This window comes from Apus apus, chromosome 2, assembly GCF_020740795.1.
Source record: "Apus apus isolate bApuApu2 chromosome 2, bApuApu2.pri.cur, whole genome shotgun sequence".
NCBI lineage: Eukaryota > Metazoa > Chordata > Aves > Apodiformes > Apodidae > Apus > Apus apus.
This window is the reverse complement of record NC_067283.1, coordinates 156,711,474-156,729,223: the sequence shown is the minus strand read 5'-3', so window position 1 is coordinate 156,729,223 and position 17,750 is coordinate 156,711,474. Positions and strand designations below refer to the sequence as shown.

The following is a 17,750-nucleotide window of genomic DNA, read 5'->3' as shown; positions in this document are numbered from 1 at the left end:
TGGTCACACTGCTGGGGATGCAGCCCAGGACACGGGGGGTTTCTGGGCTCACGTTGAGCTCCTCCTCACCCAACAGCCCCATCCCCTCCTTCGGCTGCTCTCCAGGTGTCCCCAGGGGACGAGCTGCTCTTCGCGCTGCAGCAGGTGCCAGGGCTGGAGCTGCCCATGTCCCTGCTGCAGTGACTCCCCTGGAAGGTGACCCTTGTCCCTGCCTGTCCCCAGGTGAACGGCGTGTCCCTGCACTCTGCTGAGCACCACGTGGCCGTGGAAGCCCTGCGGGGCTCGGGCAGCTCCGTCTCCATGACGGTGCTGCGGGAGCGGATGGTGGAGCCTGAGAACGCCATCACCGTCACCCCCCTGCGCCCCGAGGATGACTACAGCCCCCGGGACAGGAGGGGGGGTCTGCGCTTCCCGGACAGACCCGAGGGGACACCTCCCAGCCAGAGGTTCTCCACCTGCCTGATGCGCAACGAGAAGGGCCTGGGATTCAGCATCGCGGGGGGGAAAGGCTCCACACCCTACCGGGCTGGGGACACGGTCAGTGCAGCTCCCTGGGGAGGAAGGGGTTGGATTCCCCAGGCCTGGCAGCTCCTGTGGCAGCAGAGGGGTCTGCTCCAGCCACAGGGTCCTGGGTGGGTGGGCCAGGAGGGCTGTGAGAGCCACAGTCTGCTCTTACAGAGCCACAGGGTGGTGGGGCTGGCAGGGAGCTCTGGAGATCACCCCTGGCAGCCCCCAGAGCAGGGTCACCCCCAGCAGGGCCCACAGGAACCTCCAGAGGGGCTGGGGTGTCTCCAGAGAAGGAGCCTCCTCAGCCTCTCTGGGCAGCCTGGCCCAGGGCTCTGCCACCCTCACAGGCAACAAGTTCCTCCTCATGGGGAGCTTGACCCTCCTGTGCTCCAGCTTGTGCCCGTGGCCCCTTGTCCTGTCCCTGGGCAGCCCTGAGCAGAGTCTGGTCCCCCCTGCTGACCCCCTGCAGATACTGCTCAGCCTTGAGGAGACCCCCCCTCAGGCTCCTCCTCTCCAGCTGAACAGCCCCAGCTCCCTCAGCCTTTCCTCCCAGGCAGATGCTCCAGCCCCTCAGCATCTTGGGGGCCCTGCCCTGGACTCTCTCCAGCAGCTCCTTGGCCTTCATCCCCTGGGAGCTCTTCAGCTGGGGAAGGAGAGAAGTTCAGAAGGAAGAGGAGCTGGGACTCACAGTCCCTGCCAGTGACATTTAATCCTGCTGCTGTCCTCTTGACATGTATTCTGGGCTCTGGCCCACATGGAGGCTTTGCTGGAGGTGGCTCCAAAAGCAGCAAAGGGGGTTGTGTGGAGAGAGGAACAGATGGGAAGTGCCAGGGCAAGGGGAGGGGTCTGCCCAGGGGCTGGGACCTGCCTGGGGACCAGGAGCACTTCTGGAAAGCTGAGCCCTGGCCAGGGGCAGCTGCTCTGACCCTTCTGCCCGTGCTCCAGGGGATCTTCATCTCGCGGATCGCAGAGGGTGGCGCAGCCCATCGGGACGGGATCCTGCACGTTGGAGACCGGGTCATCTCGGTGAGTGTGGGGCTGCAGGGAGGGTCTGACCCAGGCCCCTGCCCCTCCTCACCCAGGGGCTGCTTTTCCTGTCGTGGAAGCTGGATTTTGGGGGTGCTTTCCTCAACCTTCTGGGGGGGTGTTTCATTTTGCTGGCTCTCCCCCTGCCAGTGACGGGTGGTGGGTGCCGTCCATGTCTCCCCTTTTCCCAAGCACTGCCTGTGGGCACGTTCCCACAGGAATGGCATTGGTAGCCCAGGCTGGACCCCAGAGGGGCAATGTGACAGCACTGCCTCATCCTGGGGTCCCTCAGGGCCTGGCAAAATGGGCTGGGGTCTCTGCCACGGCATGGTGGGTGGGGAGGGACCCCTGTGGCCACCGTGTCTCCTCCTCCTTCTGTTGGGACCTCCAGCCTCACTTTCCCTTCCTGGTTGTGCCAGTGTTGGATCTCACTGCTGCCTCTAACCTCCTTTCTGTGCCTGATGTGCCACTTCCCCCGCTCCTGTGGGGAGGGTCTGCTCAGGCTCCTGACCCTCTTCCCAAGCTCGCATGCTGCTCCGGCTGGAAGCTCCTGCCTCCTGGTGCTGGTGGTGGGTTTCTGCTCCAGCTGCTGTGGTAAGAGCACGTGTTACCACAGAGCTGGCGTGAGTAAACACTGATACAGCCTCGTCAGTGCTGGCTTCTGTCTGCTCTATCCCTAGGCTGGGGCTGTCTTCTGTTTCAGGGAGTCATGGGATGGGTTGGAGGGACCTCAAAGCCCACCCAGTGCCACCCCTGCATGGGCAGGGACACCTCCCAGCAGCCCAGGCTGCTCCAAGCCCCATCCAACCTGCCCTTCAACACTGCCAGGGATGGGGCAGCCACAGTTTCCCTGGGCAACCTGGGCCAGGCTCTCCCCACCATTTGCTCTGGCACAGAATTTCAGTGGAGCTCTGGCCCAGGTCTGACCTTCAGATCTTTGCAGGACACTTGAACAGCATCTGTCCCTCCTTGCCAGGGCACCCTCTCCTCCCAGAGTCAAGCCCTGATCCTGGTAGTTTCCACCAGCGTGAATTATGTTGGTGTTGCTCTTCTTGTGATGCTCCACAGGCATGACCTGGGAGGCTGCAGACACAGCCTGTGGAGTTGGTTCACCCTACCTGGGGCAGGGAGGAAACACAAGATCTCAGAATAGAGTCACAAGTCAAACCTGTCTCCACCCCCATCAGCAGCTCTATTTATATCTGTGGTATCTGGGCAGCTTCATAGGAAAAGCAGATCTCATTCCCTGGTTATAGATTGCAGGGTCTTCAGAAGGCACTGCTGGGCTCAGGGCCCTTGTCAGCTCTTATTGTGCTGAAGGCCCTGCTGCCATTGTCCTCTGACACCAGACAGGCTGGATCCATGGGCTGAGGGACCTGGACAGGCTGGATCCAGGGGCTGAGGGCAGTTGTATGAAGTTCAACCAAGCCAAGTGCCAGGTCCTACACTTGGGTCACACCAACCCCAAGCAGCACTACAGGCTTTGAGGGGCTGGAGGGTGTCCAGGGAAGGGCCCCAGAGCTGGGGAAGGGGCTGGAGCAGAAGGAGAAGGGGCTGGAGAACTTGTGAGGAGCAGCTGAGGGAGCTGGGGGTGTTGAGCCTGGAGCAAAGGAGGCTGAGGGGAGACCTGCTGGCTCTGCAGCTGCCTGAGAGGAGGTTGGAGCCAGGGGGGTCGGGCTCTGCTCCCCAGGAACAAGCCCTGGGACAAGAGGGAAGGGCCTCAAGTTGTGCCAGGGGAGGCTGAGGTTGGATCTGGGGAACAATTCCTTCCTGGCAAGGGTTGTCAGGGCCTGGTTCAGGCTGCCCAGGGCAGGGGGGGAGTCCCCATCCCTGGAGGGGTTTCCAGGCCCTGGAGATGGTGCTGAGGGACACGGGGCAGGGGTGGCCTTGGCTAGAGTCAGATGAATGGTTGGTAGAGTTGGGTTATGGTTGGTAGAGTTTGGTTATGGTTGGACTCAATAATCCTAAAGGTCTTTCCCAACCAGAACCATCCTGTGGTTCTGCTCTCAGGGATGTCACCCATGTGTGCACTCTGCTGGTTTGATGCTGAGCAGCAGCTGCAGCTCAGACCTTGTGCTCAGCTGTGATGGAAGCAGCAACAAACCATGATCTTCCAGGAGAACACTGGCCTGGCCCTATTTGTCCTCGAGGGTCTCTCGTTGCTGGCAGAGGAGCACGAGCAGCTGTGTGGGTTTCACTCCATCCCTGGTGGGATCTGGTGCTGGGGCAGAGCTGTGGGAGCCCTGGCCCTGGGCTGCTGGGTGGTCAGAGGGGCTGTTCAATTCCAGGCAGACCCCACGTAGCCTCCTGTGAGCTCCCTGCTTCCCACAGCTCCTGCAGCAGTGGTTGCCCATTTGTTACTGGAAAGCTTTTCAGGATGTGAGGACTCTGGGATGTGCAGGTGCTCCCTGGTGCCTGCCCAGGGAAAGCAGGAGAGTCCCTGGGACATGGGGTGGTGTCCAAACCATCATCTCCCAGCCATGCCTCAGTTCTCCCTTTGCCAAAGAATTCCTGTCTCCTGAGGACCAGAAGCACAGCAGAGCTTCCCTCCTTCCTCTGGGCTCAGAGTCATCTTGGACTTCCCCACAGGGAAAGGGCTGGAATTGCTCCTTTTGCTTCTCCAGGGGAGCTGGGAGTGCAGGGAGTGAAGAGCCCAGCCTGGATCTCCCTTCAGAGTTACCAGAACTCCCAGTCACTGCTTCTGACTCCCCAGCTCTTCCCTATTCCAGTGTGTCCAGGGGCTCTTCACAGGCATCATAGAATCCCAGATGGTTTGGGTGGGAAGGGACCTAAAAGCCCATCCAGTTCCAACTCCCCTGCATGGGCAGGGACACCTCCCAGCAGCCCAGGCTGCTCCAAGCCCCATCCAACCTGCCCTTCAACACTGCCAGGGATGGGGCAGCCACAGCTTCCCTGGGCAACCTGGGCCAGGCTCTCCCCACCCTCACAGCCCAGAATTTCCTCCTCATGCCCAAGACCACGTTGTTGCTTTGTCAGCTGGTCAAACTCAATCTCAACAAGGGTGGTTTTCATGGAATCATGGTTAATTCTGGAAAGCTTTTCCAGAACCTGAGGACTAGAAACCTTTTAATTTCCAGCTTCAACTTTTTGATGTTAAGTTGGGCCCTTCAGGCAGTGCTCTCCTCTTAATACTCTGCCCCTCAGACATTCCTGGAGAACAGTCACTTCCTTTCTGGTCCCTTGAATTTGCAGAACATTTCCATGTTCTATTGTCTGGTTCTGCAGGAAGGTCTCCCTGCTCCCCTGCCTGTCACAGCAGTTTTTCTCTGCACATCTTGTTCAGTTACACGAGGTAATTACATCTTGGCCTGTGAAGGGTGAGAACAGGGTGTAGTTTTTCAGATGAGTTCTCTTCAGGGCTTCCCAGGGGTGACTTTGCTGCTCCCCTGGGTGTCCTGCAAGGGCTGCTTTTCTCCGAAGCGTTTTGTCCTGCACTGGTACCACAACTGGAGCTGTGCTCTTGGAACAGTCTGGCACGGCCTGTTGGGAACTGTTTGCTTGTCCAGAAGAATTCTGGTTCTCCTTTGGTGCCAGCCAGCAGTCCCTGTGGGGCAGCAGAGTCTCCTCCTCGGTGCTTCCAACTCTTTTTACACCTGGGCTACATTTTGATGGCTCAAAACAGACGTTTTTTGCCCCAAGCTGCCTGGCCCAGAGGCAGGTCCTGTCACCCAGCAGGTCGTGCTCTTCAGTGCCCATGTCTGGGCTTTGGGAGTGATGGATCAGGACAGTTGGCCCAGAGCAAAGGCAGCTGGTGCAGCACATCCATGTGCTGCCAGGTCGCTGCTGGTTTGGCCTCTTCCCATGTGCAGATCTTTGGGCCCTTTCTTCTCATGGACCTTTAGGGGACCCATTCCTCTTGGGCTTCTTTTGTCAGGACCCTGTAGCAAAGCTGGAAGGTGAAACCAAGGAGTGAGAGGTGGTCTCCTGGGAATGAGGGAGCCCCAGGGTGGGCTGGGGTTGCAGCTCCAGGAGGTGGAGCATCATACATGGTCTTCATGTCGAGTCTCCATCCTCGTGGCTCAGTCTCCATCACTGGGGGTGTTTCAGGAGAAACGTGTAGATGTGTGTCCTGGTGTCCTGGTTGGGGCCTCACCTGGCAACAAAGAACCAGCCCCGTGGCCACTCACTGAACTCCCCTCACACACACACACTGGGGTGGGGAGGACAAACCCAACTAGAAGCTCATGGGTTGAGACCAAGGACACGGAGGGATCTTCACCCATTAAGGTCCCAGGCAAAACAGACTCAACTTGGAGAAAACTAATAATTTCATTTCACACTAATCAATGCCCACAGGACACAGACACCCAGAGCAGGGCTCACATATCTTACCCCACCCTCCCTTTTCCCTGGGCCCTTCTGCCCATGGATGCAGGGGCACAGCTGCCATCTCACCATGGGCTGCAGGGAAACTTCTGCTTGGGCACCTTCTTCTCCTTCTTCCTCACCAGCCTCAGGATCTTCACCCTGGCACTGCTTCCACCCTCTCCAGCTCAGCTCCTTCTCCTGCTCCTCTTTCCAGCTCTTACCTCAGTTCTTTCATATGTTAATGGCAGGGGCACACCTGTTGTCCCTCTGATGGCTCCTTGGTTGGTTTGGAGCAGGGGCAGCTTCTCAGCTTCCTAAGGAGCCACCCCTGGGGCCCTTCCCCTGCTACCAGAAAAACCCACCAAGCCAAACCAGCATGTCTGAGGCTTGGGAACGTGGTGTAAGCTTTGACTTGGTAGAGTTGGGTCATGGTTGGACTTGATGATCTTACAGGTCTTTTCCAACCAAAAGGACTCTGTGATTCATGGTCCCCTGGAGCATCACTGCTGCTGTCAGGGCTTGGAGGTGTAGAGGGGAGGAGGGAAAGGGGCTGGTGAGAGGACAGAAGGAGGATTGTGGTCAGGAGGAATGAGCAGGTCCCTTTGCCATATAGGAGTCATAGAATGGTTTGGGTTGGAAGGGACCTCAGAGCCCACCCAGTGCCACCCCTGCATGGGCAGGGACACCTCCCAGCAGCCCAGGCTGCTCCAAGCCCCATCCAACCTGCCCTTCAACACTGCCAGGGATGGGGCAGCCACAGCTGCCCTGGGCAACCTGGGCCAGGCTCTCCCCACCCTCACAGCCCAGAATTTCTCCCTCCCATCTCAGCTCCAGCTCCCTCTGCCAGCTGGAAACCCTTCCCCCTGCTCCCAGCCCTCCCTGCCCTTGTCCCAAGCCCCTCCCCAGCTTTCCTGGAGCCCCTTCAGGCACTGGAAGGTGCTCTCAGGTCTCCCTGGAGCCTTCTCTTCTCCAGGCTGAACACCCCAGCTCTCCCAGCCTGGCAGAAGAAGAAGTGGGGATGCGTTGCCGAGAGCTCAGGGGGATCAGGCTACTGGGAAGGGAGGGTTGGGATGCCCAGCCAGAGCAGCATCCCTGCGAGCCTGGGGTGCCCGGGGGGCTGCTCTGACACGGCCTTTGCGGGTTGTTCTAGATCAATGGGGTAGACATGACAGAAGCCAGGCATGATCAGGCCGTAGCGCTGCTTACCGCGGCTGCCCCCACCATCCTGCTGCTGGTGGAGAGGGAGGGGGCCCAGCCCGGCCCCCCAGAGGCCCCTGGTGCCCCCCGGGGGCTCATGCCCTCCCCACCACCCCCCGGCCACGGGGACAGCCCAGCCCAGGAGACACCTGCACCCCAGAGGAACCACCTCTCCAAAGGCCTGGAGGACCAGTATCCCATCGAGGTGAGCTGGGGCAGCGGGAACTGGGGGGGTTGGTTTGAAACAATCACAGGTGGATGGGTTGGGGAGGAGGGACCTCAGAGACCATCCAGTCCCAGACTGAGACTCTGTGAAAGATCTACTGGAAGGGACTTTAAGGACCATCCAGTTCCAACCCCCCTGCATGGGCAGGGACACCTCCCAGCAGCCCAGGCTGCTCCCAGCCCCATCCAACCTGCCCTTCAACACTGCCAGGGATGGGGCAGCCACAGCTTCCCTGGGCAACCTGGGCCAGGCTCTCACCACCCTCACCATGTGCTGGAGAACCCCTTGTCCTGTGGTGCTCACTGGTGCCAACTGTCCCTGACTCCGTGTGTTCCAATGTTCGTGGTCCTCATGTGATGTCCCTTGTTCCCTGCTTCTTCTTCCCTCAAGGAAATTCACCTTGTAAAAGCAGGTGGTCCCCTGGGGCTCAGCATCGTGGGAGGCAGTGACCATTCCAGCCATCCCTTCGGGATCCATGAACCTGGTGTCTTCATCTCAAAGGTACAGCCTGGTGGGAGCAGCCTGGCCCTGGGCAGCCCTGAGCTGCTCACTGGTTGGGCTTGGGGTGAAGGGTTTTGGGGCAGGACTCTGAGAAGTGGAGAATGGGTTGAAAGGAGGGGAACAGGCTGGGTGAGGGATGTGAGCACGTGCCAAGAGCTTCTCCTTGCCATCCTGCTGCTGTTGCAGGCATCTCAAGGGCTTGAGGAGCCCTGCAGACAGGTTGGGTTTGTGCTGAGCTGCCTGGAGAGAGAGAGTGTGAAGTTGCTGGGCTCGTGTTCCCTTCCTGTGAGACCTGGTGAGATCCAGGCGTTTCAGAACACCAGACCTTGCCCCAGGAGGGCTCGTGGGATGGATGTGGAACTGCAGGGAAAAACAGAAGCACCTTTCTGCAGTCAGACCAGGGCCCTTTGTCCTGGTGTTCCCTTTCCAGTGGTGGCACCAGCTGGTGCTGGTCAGGGAGAGCACAGGAGCTGCAGGTGGTTCCTTCACAGTCCTGCACATTCACACTGGTTGGGTTGGAATCAGGGGACAGAATCAGAGAATGGTTTGGGTGGGATGGGGCCTTCCCAGGACACCCAGTGCCCCCCCTGCCATCAGCAGGGTCACCTTCAACCAGACCAGGTTGCTCAGAGCCCCATCCAACCTACGCTGGAATGTTTCCAGGGATGGGGCATCTCCCACCTCTCTGGGCAACCTGGGCCAGGCTCTCCCCACCCTCACAGCCCAGAATTTCTCCCTCCCATCTCAGCTCCAGCTCCCTCTGCCAGCTGGAAACCCTTCCCCCTGCTCCCAGCCCTCCCTGCCCTTGTCCCAAGCCCCTCCCCAGCTTTCCTGGAGCCCCTCCAAGCACTGGAAGGTGCTCTCAGGTCTCCCTGGAGCCTCCTCCTCTCCAGGCTGAACACCCCAACTCTCCCAAATGACACTTCAGAGCAAATCTGACTCCCTTCCCTGCCAGGAGGTCTCAGCTCTGATCATCTCCTGGGGAACCCTGTGTGCAGAGGGAGAAGTCGGAGCAGCCCCCGCGGCCCCGCTGGGTGGGCACCTGGGGAGGGGGCGTCTCAGGCAGGAGGGCTGGGTTGGTTTCCCCGCTCTGGAGGCCGCTGCCCCGCAGGTGATTCCCCGCGGGCTGGCCGCCCGCAGCGGGCTCCGCGTGGGGGACCGGCTGCTGGAGGTGAACGGCACGGACCTGCGGCACGCGGCGCACCAGGAGGCCGTCAGCGCCCTGCTCTGCAGCGCCCAGGAGCTGCGGCTGCTGGTGCGGAGGGACCCGCCGCCCCCGGGCATGCAGGTGGGCAGGGTGGGTGGGCAGGGCAGGTGGGACATGGGGCAGGTGGGACATGGGGGAAGGTGGGCATGTGCAGGTGAGACATAGGGGAAGGTGGGCAGGGGCAGGTGGGCGTGGGCAGGTGGGACATGGGGCAAGGTGGGCATGGGCAGGTGGGCAGGGGCAGGTGGGACATGGGGCAGGTGGGCAGGGGCAGGTGGGCAGGGACATGGGCAGGTGGGCAGGGCAGGTGGGACATGGGGCAGGTGGGACGTGGGGCAGGTGGGACATGGGGGAAGGTGGGCATGGGCAGGTGAGACATAGGGGCAGGTGGGCGTGGGCAGGTGGGACATGGGGCAGGTGGGCCGGGCAGGTGGGCAGGGGCAGGTGGGCAGGGGCATGGGCAGGTGGGCGGGGCAGGTGGGCAGGGGCAGGTGGGACATGGGTCAGGTGGGCACGGGCAGGTGGGTGGGCAGGTGGGACATGGGGGAAGGTGGGCATGGGCAGGTGGAGGTGGGCAGGTGGGCAGGGCAGGTGGGATGTGGGCAGGTGGGTCACGGGGCGGGTGGGATGTGGAGCAGGTGAGATATGGGGCAGGTGGGCATGGGCAGGTGAGACATGGGCAGGTGGGACGTGGGGCAGGTGGGACATGGGGCAGGTGGTCATGGGCCGGTGGGATGTGGGCAGGTGGGACATGGGCAGGTGGGTAGGGGCAGGTGGGACATGGGCAGGTGGGCAGGGGCAGGTGGGACATGGGCAGGTGGGCATGGGGCAGGTGGGTGTGGGCAGGAGCAGGTGGGCGTGGGCAGGTGGGACATGGGCAGGTGGGACATGGGCTTGCTCTGAAGGGGGTTTCCTACCTGGACGGAAGTCTGGGAGTAAAGAGGCAAGGCAGCTCCGGGTGGGAATTCCCTGCTCCTGTGGCAGGATCCAGTCTCCTGTCAGTGTGTGTGTCACAGAATCACCACATGTCAGGGGTTGGAAGGGACCTCCAGAGACCACGAATCCAACCCCCCTGCCAGAGCAGCACCAAAACCAGGGCAGGTCACTCAGAAAGGCATCCAGACAGGTCTGGGATGTCTCCAGAGAAGGAGCCTCCTCAGCCTCTCTGGGCAGCCTGGCCCAGGGCTCTGCCACCCTCACAGGCAGCAGGTTCCTCCTCATGGGGAGCTTGACCCTCCTGTGCTCGGTGTTACCAGCCCCCCAGCTGGAGCACTTGCTGCTGGTTAAGGGAGAGCTCACTGGAGGGAAAAATAAAATCAGCAAAAGGAAAATTGGCTCCATCCTGGCTCAAAGCAGGACGGGTGTGTCCAGTTGAGGACATGGGAGGGTCTCTGGCCGTGCCCGTGGTGCTGCTGTGCTCAGTGATCAGACCTGATGACCAGAGCCTCATCAAAAAGAATAAACTGCCAGATGAGCAGGAGCTCTCACTTGGGTCCTTTCCAGGGTGTTTGGAGAGACTGCAGCTGCTGGGGGTGTTTCCTCACCAAGTCCAGTCTGAGCTGGTCCCAGAAGCAAGGAGACCTTGTCTCTCTTTACAGGAAATATGCATTGAGAAGGCTCCAGGAGAGAAGTTGGGCATCAGCATCCGTGGTGGAGCCAAGGGCCATGCTGGGAACCCCTTTGATCCCACTGATGAAGGCATCTTCATCTCCAAGGTACCAGAGCCCTGCCTGCAGCCTGGGGCCTGCAGGGGCTGCCAGGGAGGAGGGTGATTGACACGCAGCAGAGCTTTTTGCTCTTCCTCCCCTTTGGGTGTCTGATTAATACCTTCTCCTTAGCTCTTTTAATGTGCATTTCCATTGAGTCCCTTAGTTGTAATTTTAAAAAAGCCCAACAAGTTGTAATCTGATTCTTCCTTTCAAAAACCTCCTCAATGAGGTGTTACAAGGTGGACACCATAAGGATATAAATTCTATCCAGAACTTGGTGTTCCTGGTCTGCCTCAGTGGGGACAGCTCGGTGTCCCTCAGTGGCAATAGCACAGGTGGCAGTTAGTGGCATTAAGGACATTTTTCTACAGTAACTTCACCTCCTTCCAACATTTCTGGGTGTTCTGCTGTCACACTTGACCCCAGCAATATCTGGTGTACAGGCTTCTTTCTCTTCTTCTGTTTTTCTCCTCTTCTCCTCCTCCTCCCTTCCTCCTCCTCTTCTCCTTTCTTCCTCCTCCTCTCCTCCTCATCTCCTTCTCCTCTCCTCCTCATCTCCTTCTCCCGTCCTCTCCTCCTCATCTCCCTCTCCCTCTCCCTCTCCTCTCCTCTCCCTCTCCTCTCCTCTCCTCTCCTCTCCTCTCCTCTCCTCTCCTCTCCTCTCCTCTCCTCTCCTCTCCTCTCCTCTCCTCTCCTCTCCTCTCCTCTCCTCTCCTCTCCTCTCCTCTCCCTCTCCTCTCCCTCTCCCTCTCCCTCTCCCTCTCTCTCTCTCTCTCCCTCTCCCCTGCCCCCCTCTCCCCTTCCCCTGATGTTCCCTCTGCCTCACTCCCACCTCACCCACCACTCAGACATGTCCTCATGTCTCCCTCACCCAGCACCCCCCTCTGGGTGCCCTCCTGCTCTCCTTACCCTCCTGTCCCACCTCCACAGGCTCTGATTGAGCCCCCTCACCTTGGACTGTTCTGCCCTGGTCTGGCTCTGAATTCCCTTGATTTATGGTCCTGGTCATGTTGGATCTTCTTCTTTGGGGCTGAAGCTGCTGCTTGGCCCTGGTGTCCCCACGAGCCCTGTCCATGTTCCCTGTGTTCCAAGGTCTGCAGCCCAACTGGGCTCCCTGCACATCCCAGTTTGTTCCAGGCTCTTCAGTTTTCCAGCAGGAAAAGTGGTGCCCCTTGGGTGCCCCTGTTCCTGCCCCTGAGCTGCACCCTGTGCTTCTGCTCTTCTCCCCTGTCACCACTGATCACTTTCTCCTCACTTTCCCAGCTTGCCTGCTCCTCAGCCTCGTGCCTGCAGGTCTTGGGGTTTTTGGGGTTGTTTCCTCTCACTTTGTCCCCACAGCAGGTCCTGTGGGCTCTTTGCCCTGTTCCAAAGGGGATAAAAAGGAACAACCCTCCTGTCCCTCCCGGCCTTAGTGCTGGGGCTCAGGCTGCCTCCCCATCCCTCTGCTCAGGGTGCTGCCCAGCTGCTTTCTGGGGACAGCCTGGGGACACGGGGCCAGGAGGAGTTCTGTGACTTGCTGGGGACAGAGAACAGGAATTACCCTGAGCTCTCTAAAAGGGAGGGTGGGAAATGGCAGACACATGTCGTGTGTTCCCCCTGTCCCTGCCACAGAGACGGTGAGAAGGTCCTTGTACCTCGTTTGTCCCCTGAAATCACCCCCAGACCTGCATTGTCTATCTCCCACCCACTTTCTGTGAGGATGAGGCAGAGACACGAGACCTGCCTTTCTCGGCAGCTTCACTGACCAAACGAGCGGTTTCTCCCCTCGGGACAACCCGTTTTAGATACAGGTTCCTCTCATCTCCTCTCCACGATTCCCTCCATACCCCTTTCCTCCCCCAAACTGCCACATTTTCCCTGCCCTTTCCTTCAGTACCTAGAAGAACTTCCAGGGCCTTTCCCTGCCACGAGGCCACAACCTCCTCCCCCTGCTCCCGCCGCCCCGTCCCCTCTCGTCCCTCCCTGCTCCCCGCGCTCTCCTCTTGTCCCCCTGGTGACACCCGTGTCCCCCCGTTCTGCAGGTGAGCTCCTCGGGGGCCGCAGCCCGGGATGGGAGGCTGCAGGTGGGGATGAGGATCCTGGAGGTGAACCACCAGAGCCTGCTGGGCATGACGCACACAGAAGCCGTGCAGATCCTGCGCGCCGTGGGGGACGCGCTCCTGGTGCTGGTCTGCGAGGGCTTCGACCCCAAGGCTGCAGCTGCCATGGAGGTGAGGACACAGGCTGCCAGGGAGTGACCACGAGGATCCCACCTCTCTCTTCACAGAGCCACAGGGTGGTGGGGCTGGCAGGGAGCTCTGGAGATCACCCCTGGCAGCCCCCAGAGCAGGGTCACCCCCAGCAGGGCCCACAGGAACCTCCAGAGGGGCTGGGGTGTCTCCAGAGAAGGAGCCTCCTCAGCCTCTCTGGGCAGCCTGGCCCAGGGCTCTGCCACCCTCACAGGCAACAAGTTCCTCCTCATGGGGAGCTTGACCCTCCTGTGCTCCAGCTTGTGCCCGTGGCCCCTTGTCCTGTCCCTGGGCAGCCCTGAGCAGAGTCTGGTCCCCCCTGCTGACCCCCTGCAGATACTGCTCAGCCTTGAGGAGACCCCCCCTCAGGCTCCTCCTGGGGGACCCTGCTCTGGGGGCTTGCAGGGGTGATCTCCAGAGCTCCCTGCCAACCCTGATGCTTCTGTGGTTACAGAACTGTTTCAGTGTCTGCACTGGTTAGAAATGTAGTTTTCCAGCTGCTTTCTTCCAGACTGTCTATACCCACTTGTTCTCATGCCTTTGTTTTATTTAAATTGTTAGTTGGTGTTTGCCTTTCCCCCAGGGAGGCACCCACTGCCATCCTCTGCCTTCCCAGCTTCCTTTTTTCCAGGCTTAGCAAATAAGCCCTTTTATTCTCCACTAGAAAATTGTACCCAGTCCCAGGTCACCTCATCCCCAGTTTAAATTCATCTTTCTCAGACCTCCAGCTCCGGGAGCTGAAAGGAGCTTCCAGGTTGTGAGGGAGTTGTGGCTCTCCTGGGATCCTCTTGGTGCTCTGGGAGCCCACGATATGGAATTATTTTTATGGCACGCTGGGACTTCCACCGTGTCTTATTGCCTGTTTGCTCTGCAGATGTCCCCTGGGATTATTGCAAACCCTTTTGCTGCTGGAATTGGGCGCAAGAACAGCCTGGAAAGCATCTCTTCCATCGACCGGGATCTCAGCCCTGAGGAACTGGAGATCCTCCAGAAGGTGGGTGTTCCAGTACAGCTGGGGGAGTGGTGTGGAGTGGAAAAACCTCCTGAAGATCTCTGGTGTCTCCCTCAGTGTGTGGAGTCTGCAGCACCATGGGTAGTGGACTTGCTTCTTGGGGGATCAGCAGGTCCCCCCAGTCAGGAACGTGCCAGGATGGGGCTCTGGAATCTCCCTGAGGCTACAGGAGTGGGGAGAGAGCACGGGGGGAAGTGGCTCTAACTTTGGTCTCTCCTAGGAGATGGAAATGGTGAGAGAAGCAACTCAGTGGGAGAGAGAAGAAATGGAGAAAGTGGTGAGAGATTTTTCCTGTAGCAGAATCTGTTCTGGACAGCGGTTCTGCTGAGCCCCCTCAGGACAGGGTCCCTGCCCAGCTCCTGCTGCCCGGGGGGCTTTGGGGCCTCCTCTCCTTGCAGTGCCCCCCTGGGGTGCCCCAGCTGCTTTGTCCTGCCTTCCTGCCACCCTCCCTGCTGGTGCTCCCTGTCGCTCACAGGCCTTGTGACCTGCTGGTTCTTCCCACACAAGCTGCCACTTGGAGAAGTGTCCCGTGGGCTCAGGGGTCCCACCTTCCCCCAGGTCCCTCTGCACAGACTCTGTGACCTGGCAGAGCTTTTGGGAGCCAAGATGAGAACACACAGCTCCAAGCCGCCCCCAGAGGGGTGCTGTTAAACCCACCACGTTTGTGCTTCTCAGGTCACAGCCTCCTTTTTCTGACCCCTTGTGAGAATTTGGTGTCTCTGCCCAGGAGGTCAGCCCTTCACAGCAAGAGGTCAGCAGAGCCCAGCCCTGCCAGGACTTGGGTTTATCATTATCACAGGATCCTTCTGGTTGGAGAAGGCCTTTAAGATCAAGTCCAACCCTAACCCAGCTATTCCAACCATAACCCAACTCTCCCAAGGCCACCACTGACCCATGTCCCTCAGCACCACACCTACCAGGCTTTGAAACTCCTCCATGGATGGTGATCCAACCACCTCCCTGGGCAGCCTGGGCCAGGGTTTAATGACCCTTTCAGTGAAGAAGTTTCTTCCCATCTAACCTGGCACACCTTGAGGCCATTTCCTCTTACCCCACTTAAAACTGTACTTTGTTCAGTCAGATTCCTGGGGAAGTTGAGGGAAGATGGGATCCCCCAGCATTGGCAGATAAGTCTGTGTACATTTTTTAGGTGTTTCTCCAGGTTTCCAGTTCAGTTACACCCAACAGTTCTCCAGGTTCTTTCTGTAGCTGCAACCACTCAGCTTTTTGGCCACGTCCTGCCCCACAGGAGTGCAGATCTGTTGGCAGGTCTGGGTGGAGGTGGGGTTTGTAGTGTCCTTAACACTTGAGATTTTACCTGCTTTGGGAAAAAGCTGTTGAGGTTTTGAGCAGAGACTGGCCCAGAGGACAGAGCCATGGAGAAGGAAATGGCCCTGTCCCCTTTCAGCCATGCAGTGTGTGCAGTCATTGAGTATAAATTCATGTCTTTTATATGTTTATACTCCTGCTCTGCCTCCTGTCTGTGGCTGCAGAGGCCTGTGCAGGGCACAGTTCTGTCAGAGTATGGGGGAGACAGAAGGGGTTGGGGTCTGCAGACTCCCTTGGGAAGCTCTTCCCTGGCCTGCAGCCTGGGTTGGTGTCTGCACCAACCCCCTAGACAAGGGCTTTCTGCCCTAGGTGTCTGCAGGGTGTTCTGGTGGTGCTTGAGATCTGCCCTGAGGTGGGAATTCCTCCAGGGGAAGGACATGAGAGAGGAATCTCCAGCCTTGGGCCAGCTGAGGGTGCCCCTGCTCCCTGCAGGAGGTGGCCTTTAAAGGTCCCTTCCAGCCTGAGCCATCCCATGGGCCTGTGAGTCATGTAGGGAGGGACCTGCACAGGTCACTTGGCCCAGTTCAGATCAGCTGGAGGTTTTCCCTGTGGAACGTCTTGGTCCTTGCCTGGGGAGAGTGGTTGATTGTGGTGTCAGAACACCTGAGTTTGCAGCTCTTTGCTCTGCTGTTCCTGCCACTGTTCCCTGGGTGGCACATGGACTGGAGGGCTCTCCAGGAGCCTTCAGGTGCTGGGAGTCCCCATCAGCATGTCCAGCAGCTCTGGGTAAACTGGGAGCAGGTCTGGCCCCAGAGCTGTGCTGCTCTGTCCCAGCAGGCTGCTCAGGCCTGGCTGGGTAAGGGCTTTGCAAGATTTAAGGCTGCTTAAAAACACCCCAGAGACTCTGTCAAAAGAGCAGAAAAAACCTTTATGGTGGGAGATGCAGCCTTGGTTAAATCTCACTGGTGGTTTCCTGGCAGCTGGTAATGGAGAACTTGGCATTTTATTAAAATGCTTAACTTAAAGGAAAAAACCAAACGAGCCAAACCCTCAGCAAGAGGTGGTCATTCCAGGCAGTGCTGGGCACCTTCCAGCAGGTGGGATCAGTTCCCCCTGCAGGCTGAGCAGCACCCAGGAGTGCTGCTTCATCCTTCTTGGCTGCTTCAGCACGGGTGGAGGTTACAGCAGCAGCCTGGGGTGGCAGTGCCCTGTGCTTGGGGCACTGTGAGGTCCCCCGTGCTGCCTCATTCCTCACCGTGTGGCTCGGGGGGATTGCAGGGCTCTTCAGCCTCTGGAGGGCTGAGGATTTTCCCTCAGAGTCCCAGACATCCCTGCAGAACCACCTGTGCCTTCTCAGCATCCCCTGGGTTTTGGTGTCCCCTCCGTTAAGGAGGTGGCAGTGGAAGCTCCAGGCTCCTCTGGTCTCTGGGGAACCTGAGACCCAAGAGCAAGGACATGTTTTTCTGCTCTTGCCTCTCAGCCTGTCCCTGAAACTGGGATTCTGCCTTTCATACTGGTTTTGATGGTTAAATGGGTGTCAGTGGTGAAGCCAGCTCTGTAACAGTCACCATTGTACTGCTGGGGGACCCACCTCGTGCCCGGGGACACTTTTTGTATCATTTTTGGCCCTTTCCTCTTGACCCTTCAGTGTCTGGACCTGTCAGGATCCCTTCCAACCCAGCCCACTCTGGGGACAGAGATCAAACGTGTCTCCTCACAGAAGGTTGTGAGCTGCAGAAACAGGCAGGATTTTGACCTTGCTGCACTCACCATCAGCCCTGCAGAGGTTTCCAGGTCCCACTGTTGCCCTCACTGCCTGCCCTTCAGCAGTGTCAGTAACTCCAGATCTCTCTGGACTGATTCATGGGGCATTTCTCTATCCCAGAGAGATATCCTATGTCATTTTTCTAGTTTTAATCCAGAGCTTCCCCAGGCTCCCCAGATGATGTAGAGATGATCTCTGAATGTTCCTCAGCTCCATCTGGGCTGGCTGGGGCTCTTGCCTCTCTTCAGCTTGAAGGTCTCAGAGAAGGATCAGCTACAAGATCACTGTCAGCTTGGGCACTCACCACACTTGTCCAAAATAGCAGGATCAGATTCAGAATAGACTTTAGCTTCAATATCCTCTGGGGTCTTGTGATCCCCCAGAGCATTGGTGTCTTCTCATGTTGCTCATTATTGTCTGGAGGTGGGAGTGTGTTGAGGGACACTGATTATTTCATAGAATCCTAGAACATGCTGAGTTGGAAGGGACCCGTCAGGATCATGGAGTCCAACTCCTGTCCCTGTGTAGGGCACCCCAAGAATCACCCCATGTGCCTGAGAGCATCATCCAAAGGCTTCTTGAGCTCAGGCAGGCTTGATGCTGTGACCCCTGCCCTGGGGAGCTGGTTCTGGTGTTCTCAGATTCCACCTCCCACCCCCCCAGCCTGGGGTCTTCTGGACCACCTGGTTGCTGCTGGTTGGGAGGAACAGCCAGGAGGGTTGGTTTGTGCAGCAGGACAGAAAGGTGCTGCTGCTCTTGGCCACTGCAGCACGG

General features: G+C 58.8%; 1 protein-coding gene across 24 annotated transcripts in view; it reads left to right on the top strand.

Moving 5' to 3' along the window:
- SCRIB (scribble planar cell polarity protein) overlaps positions 1-17,750 on the top strand; it is a 110,218-nt gene that overhangs the window by 57,437 nt on the left and 35,031 nt on the right. For 22 of the 24 annotated variants that reach the window (XR_007888679.1, XM_051611359.1, XM_051611375.1 and 19 more), the window contains 9 exons: positions 223-537; positions 1,453-1,533; positions 7,013-7,264; positions 7,676-7,786; positions 8,898-9,074; positions 10,592-10,708; positions 12,724-12,912; positions 13,805-13,924; positions 14,163-14,219. Coding sequence is in view for 23 of the 24 variants with exons in the window: in XM_051611359.1 (XP_051467319.1) it covers positions 223-537; positions 1,453-1,533; positions 7,013-7,264; positions 7,676-7,786; positions 8,898-9,074; positions 10,592-10,708; positions 12,724-12,912; positions 13,805-13,924; positions 14,163-14,219 (1,419 nt within the window). In the remaining variant the exon portion in view is untranslated. The remainder of the gene's footprint in view (positions 1-222; positions 538-1,452; positions 1,534-7,012; positions 7,265-7,675; positions 7,787-8,897; positions 9,075-10,591; positions 10,709-12,723; positions 12,913-13,804; positions 13,925-14,162; positions 14,220-17,750) is intronic. The other 2 variants (XM_051611361.1, XM_051611358.1) reach the window with 1 other exon arrangement.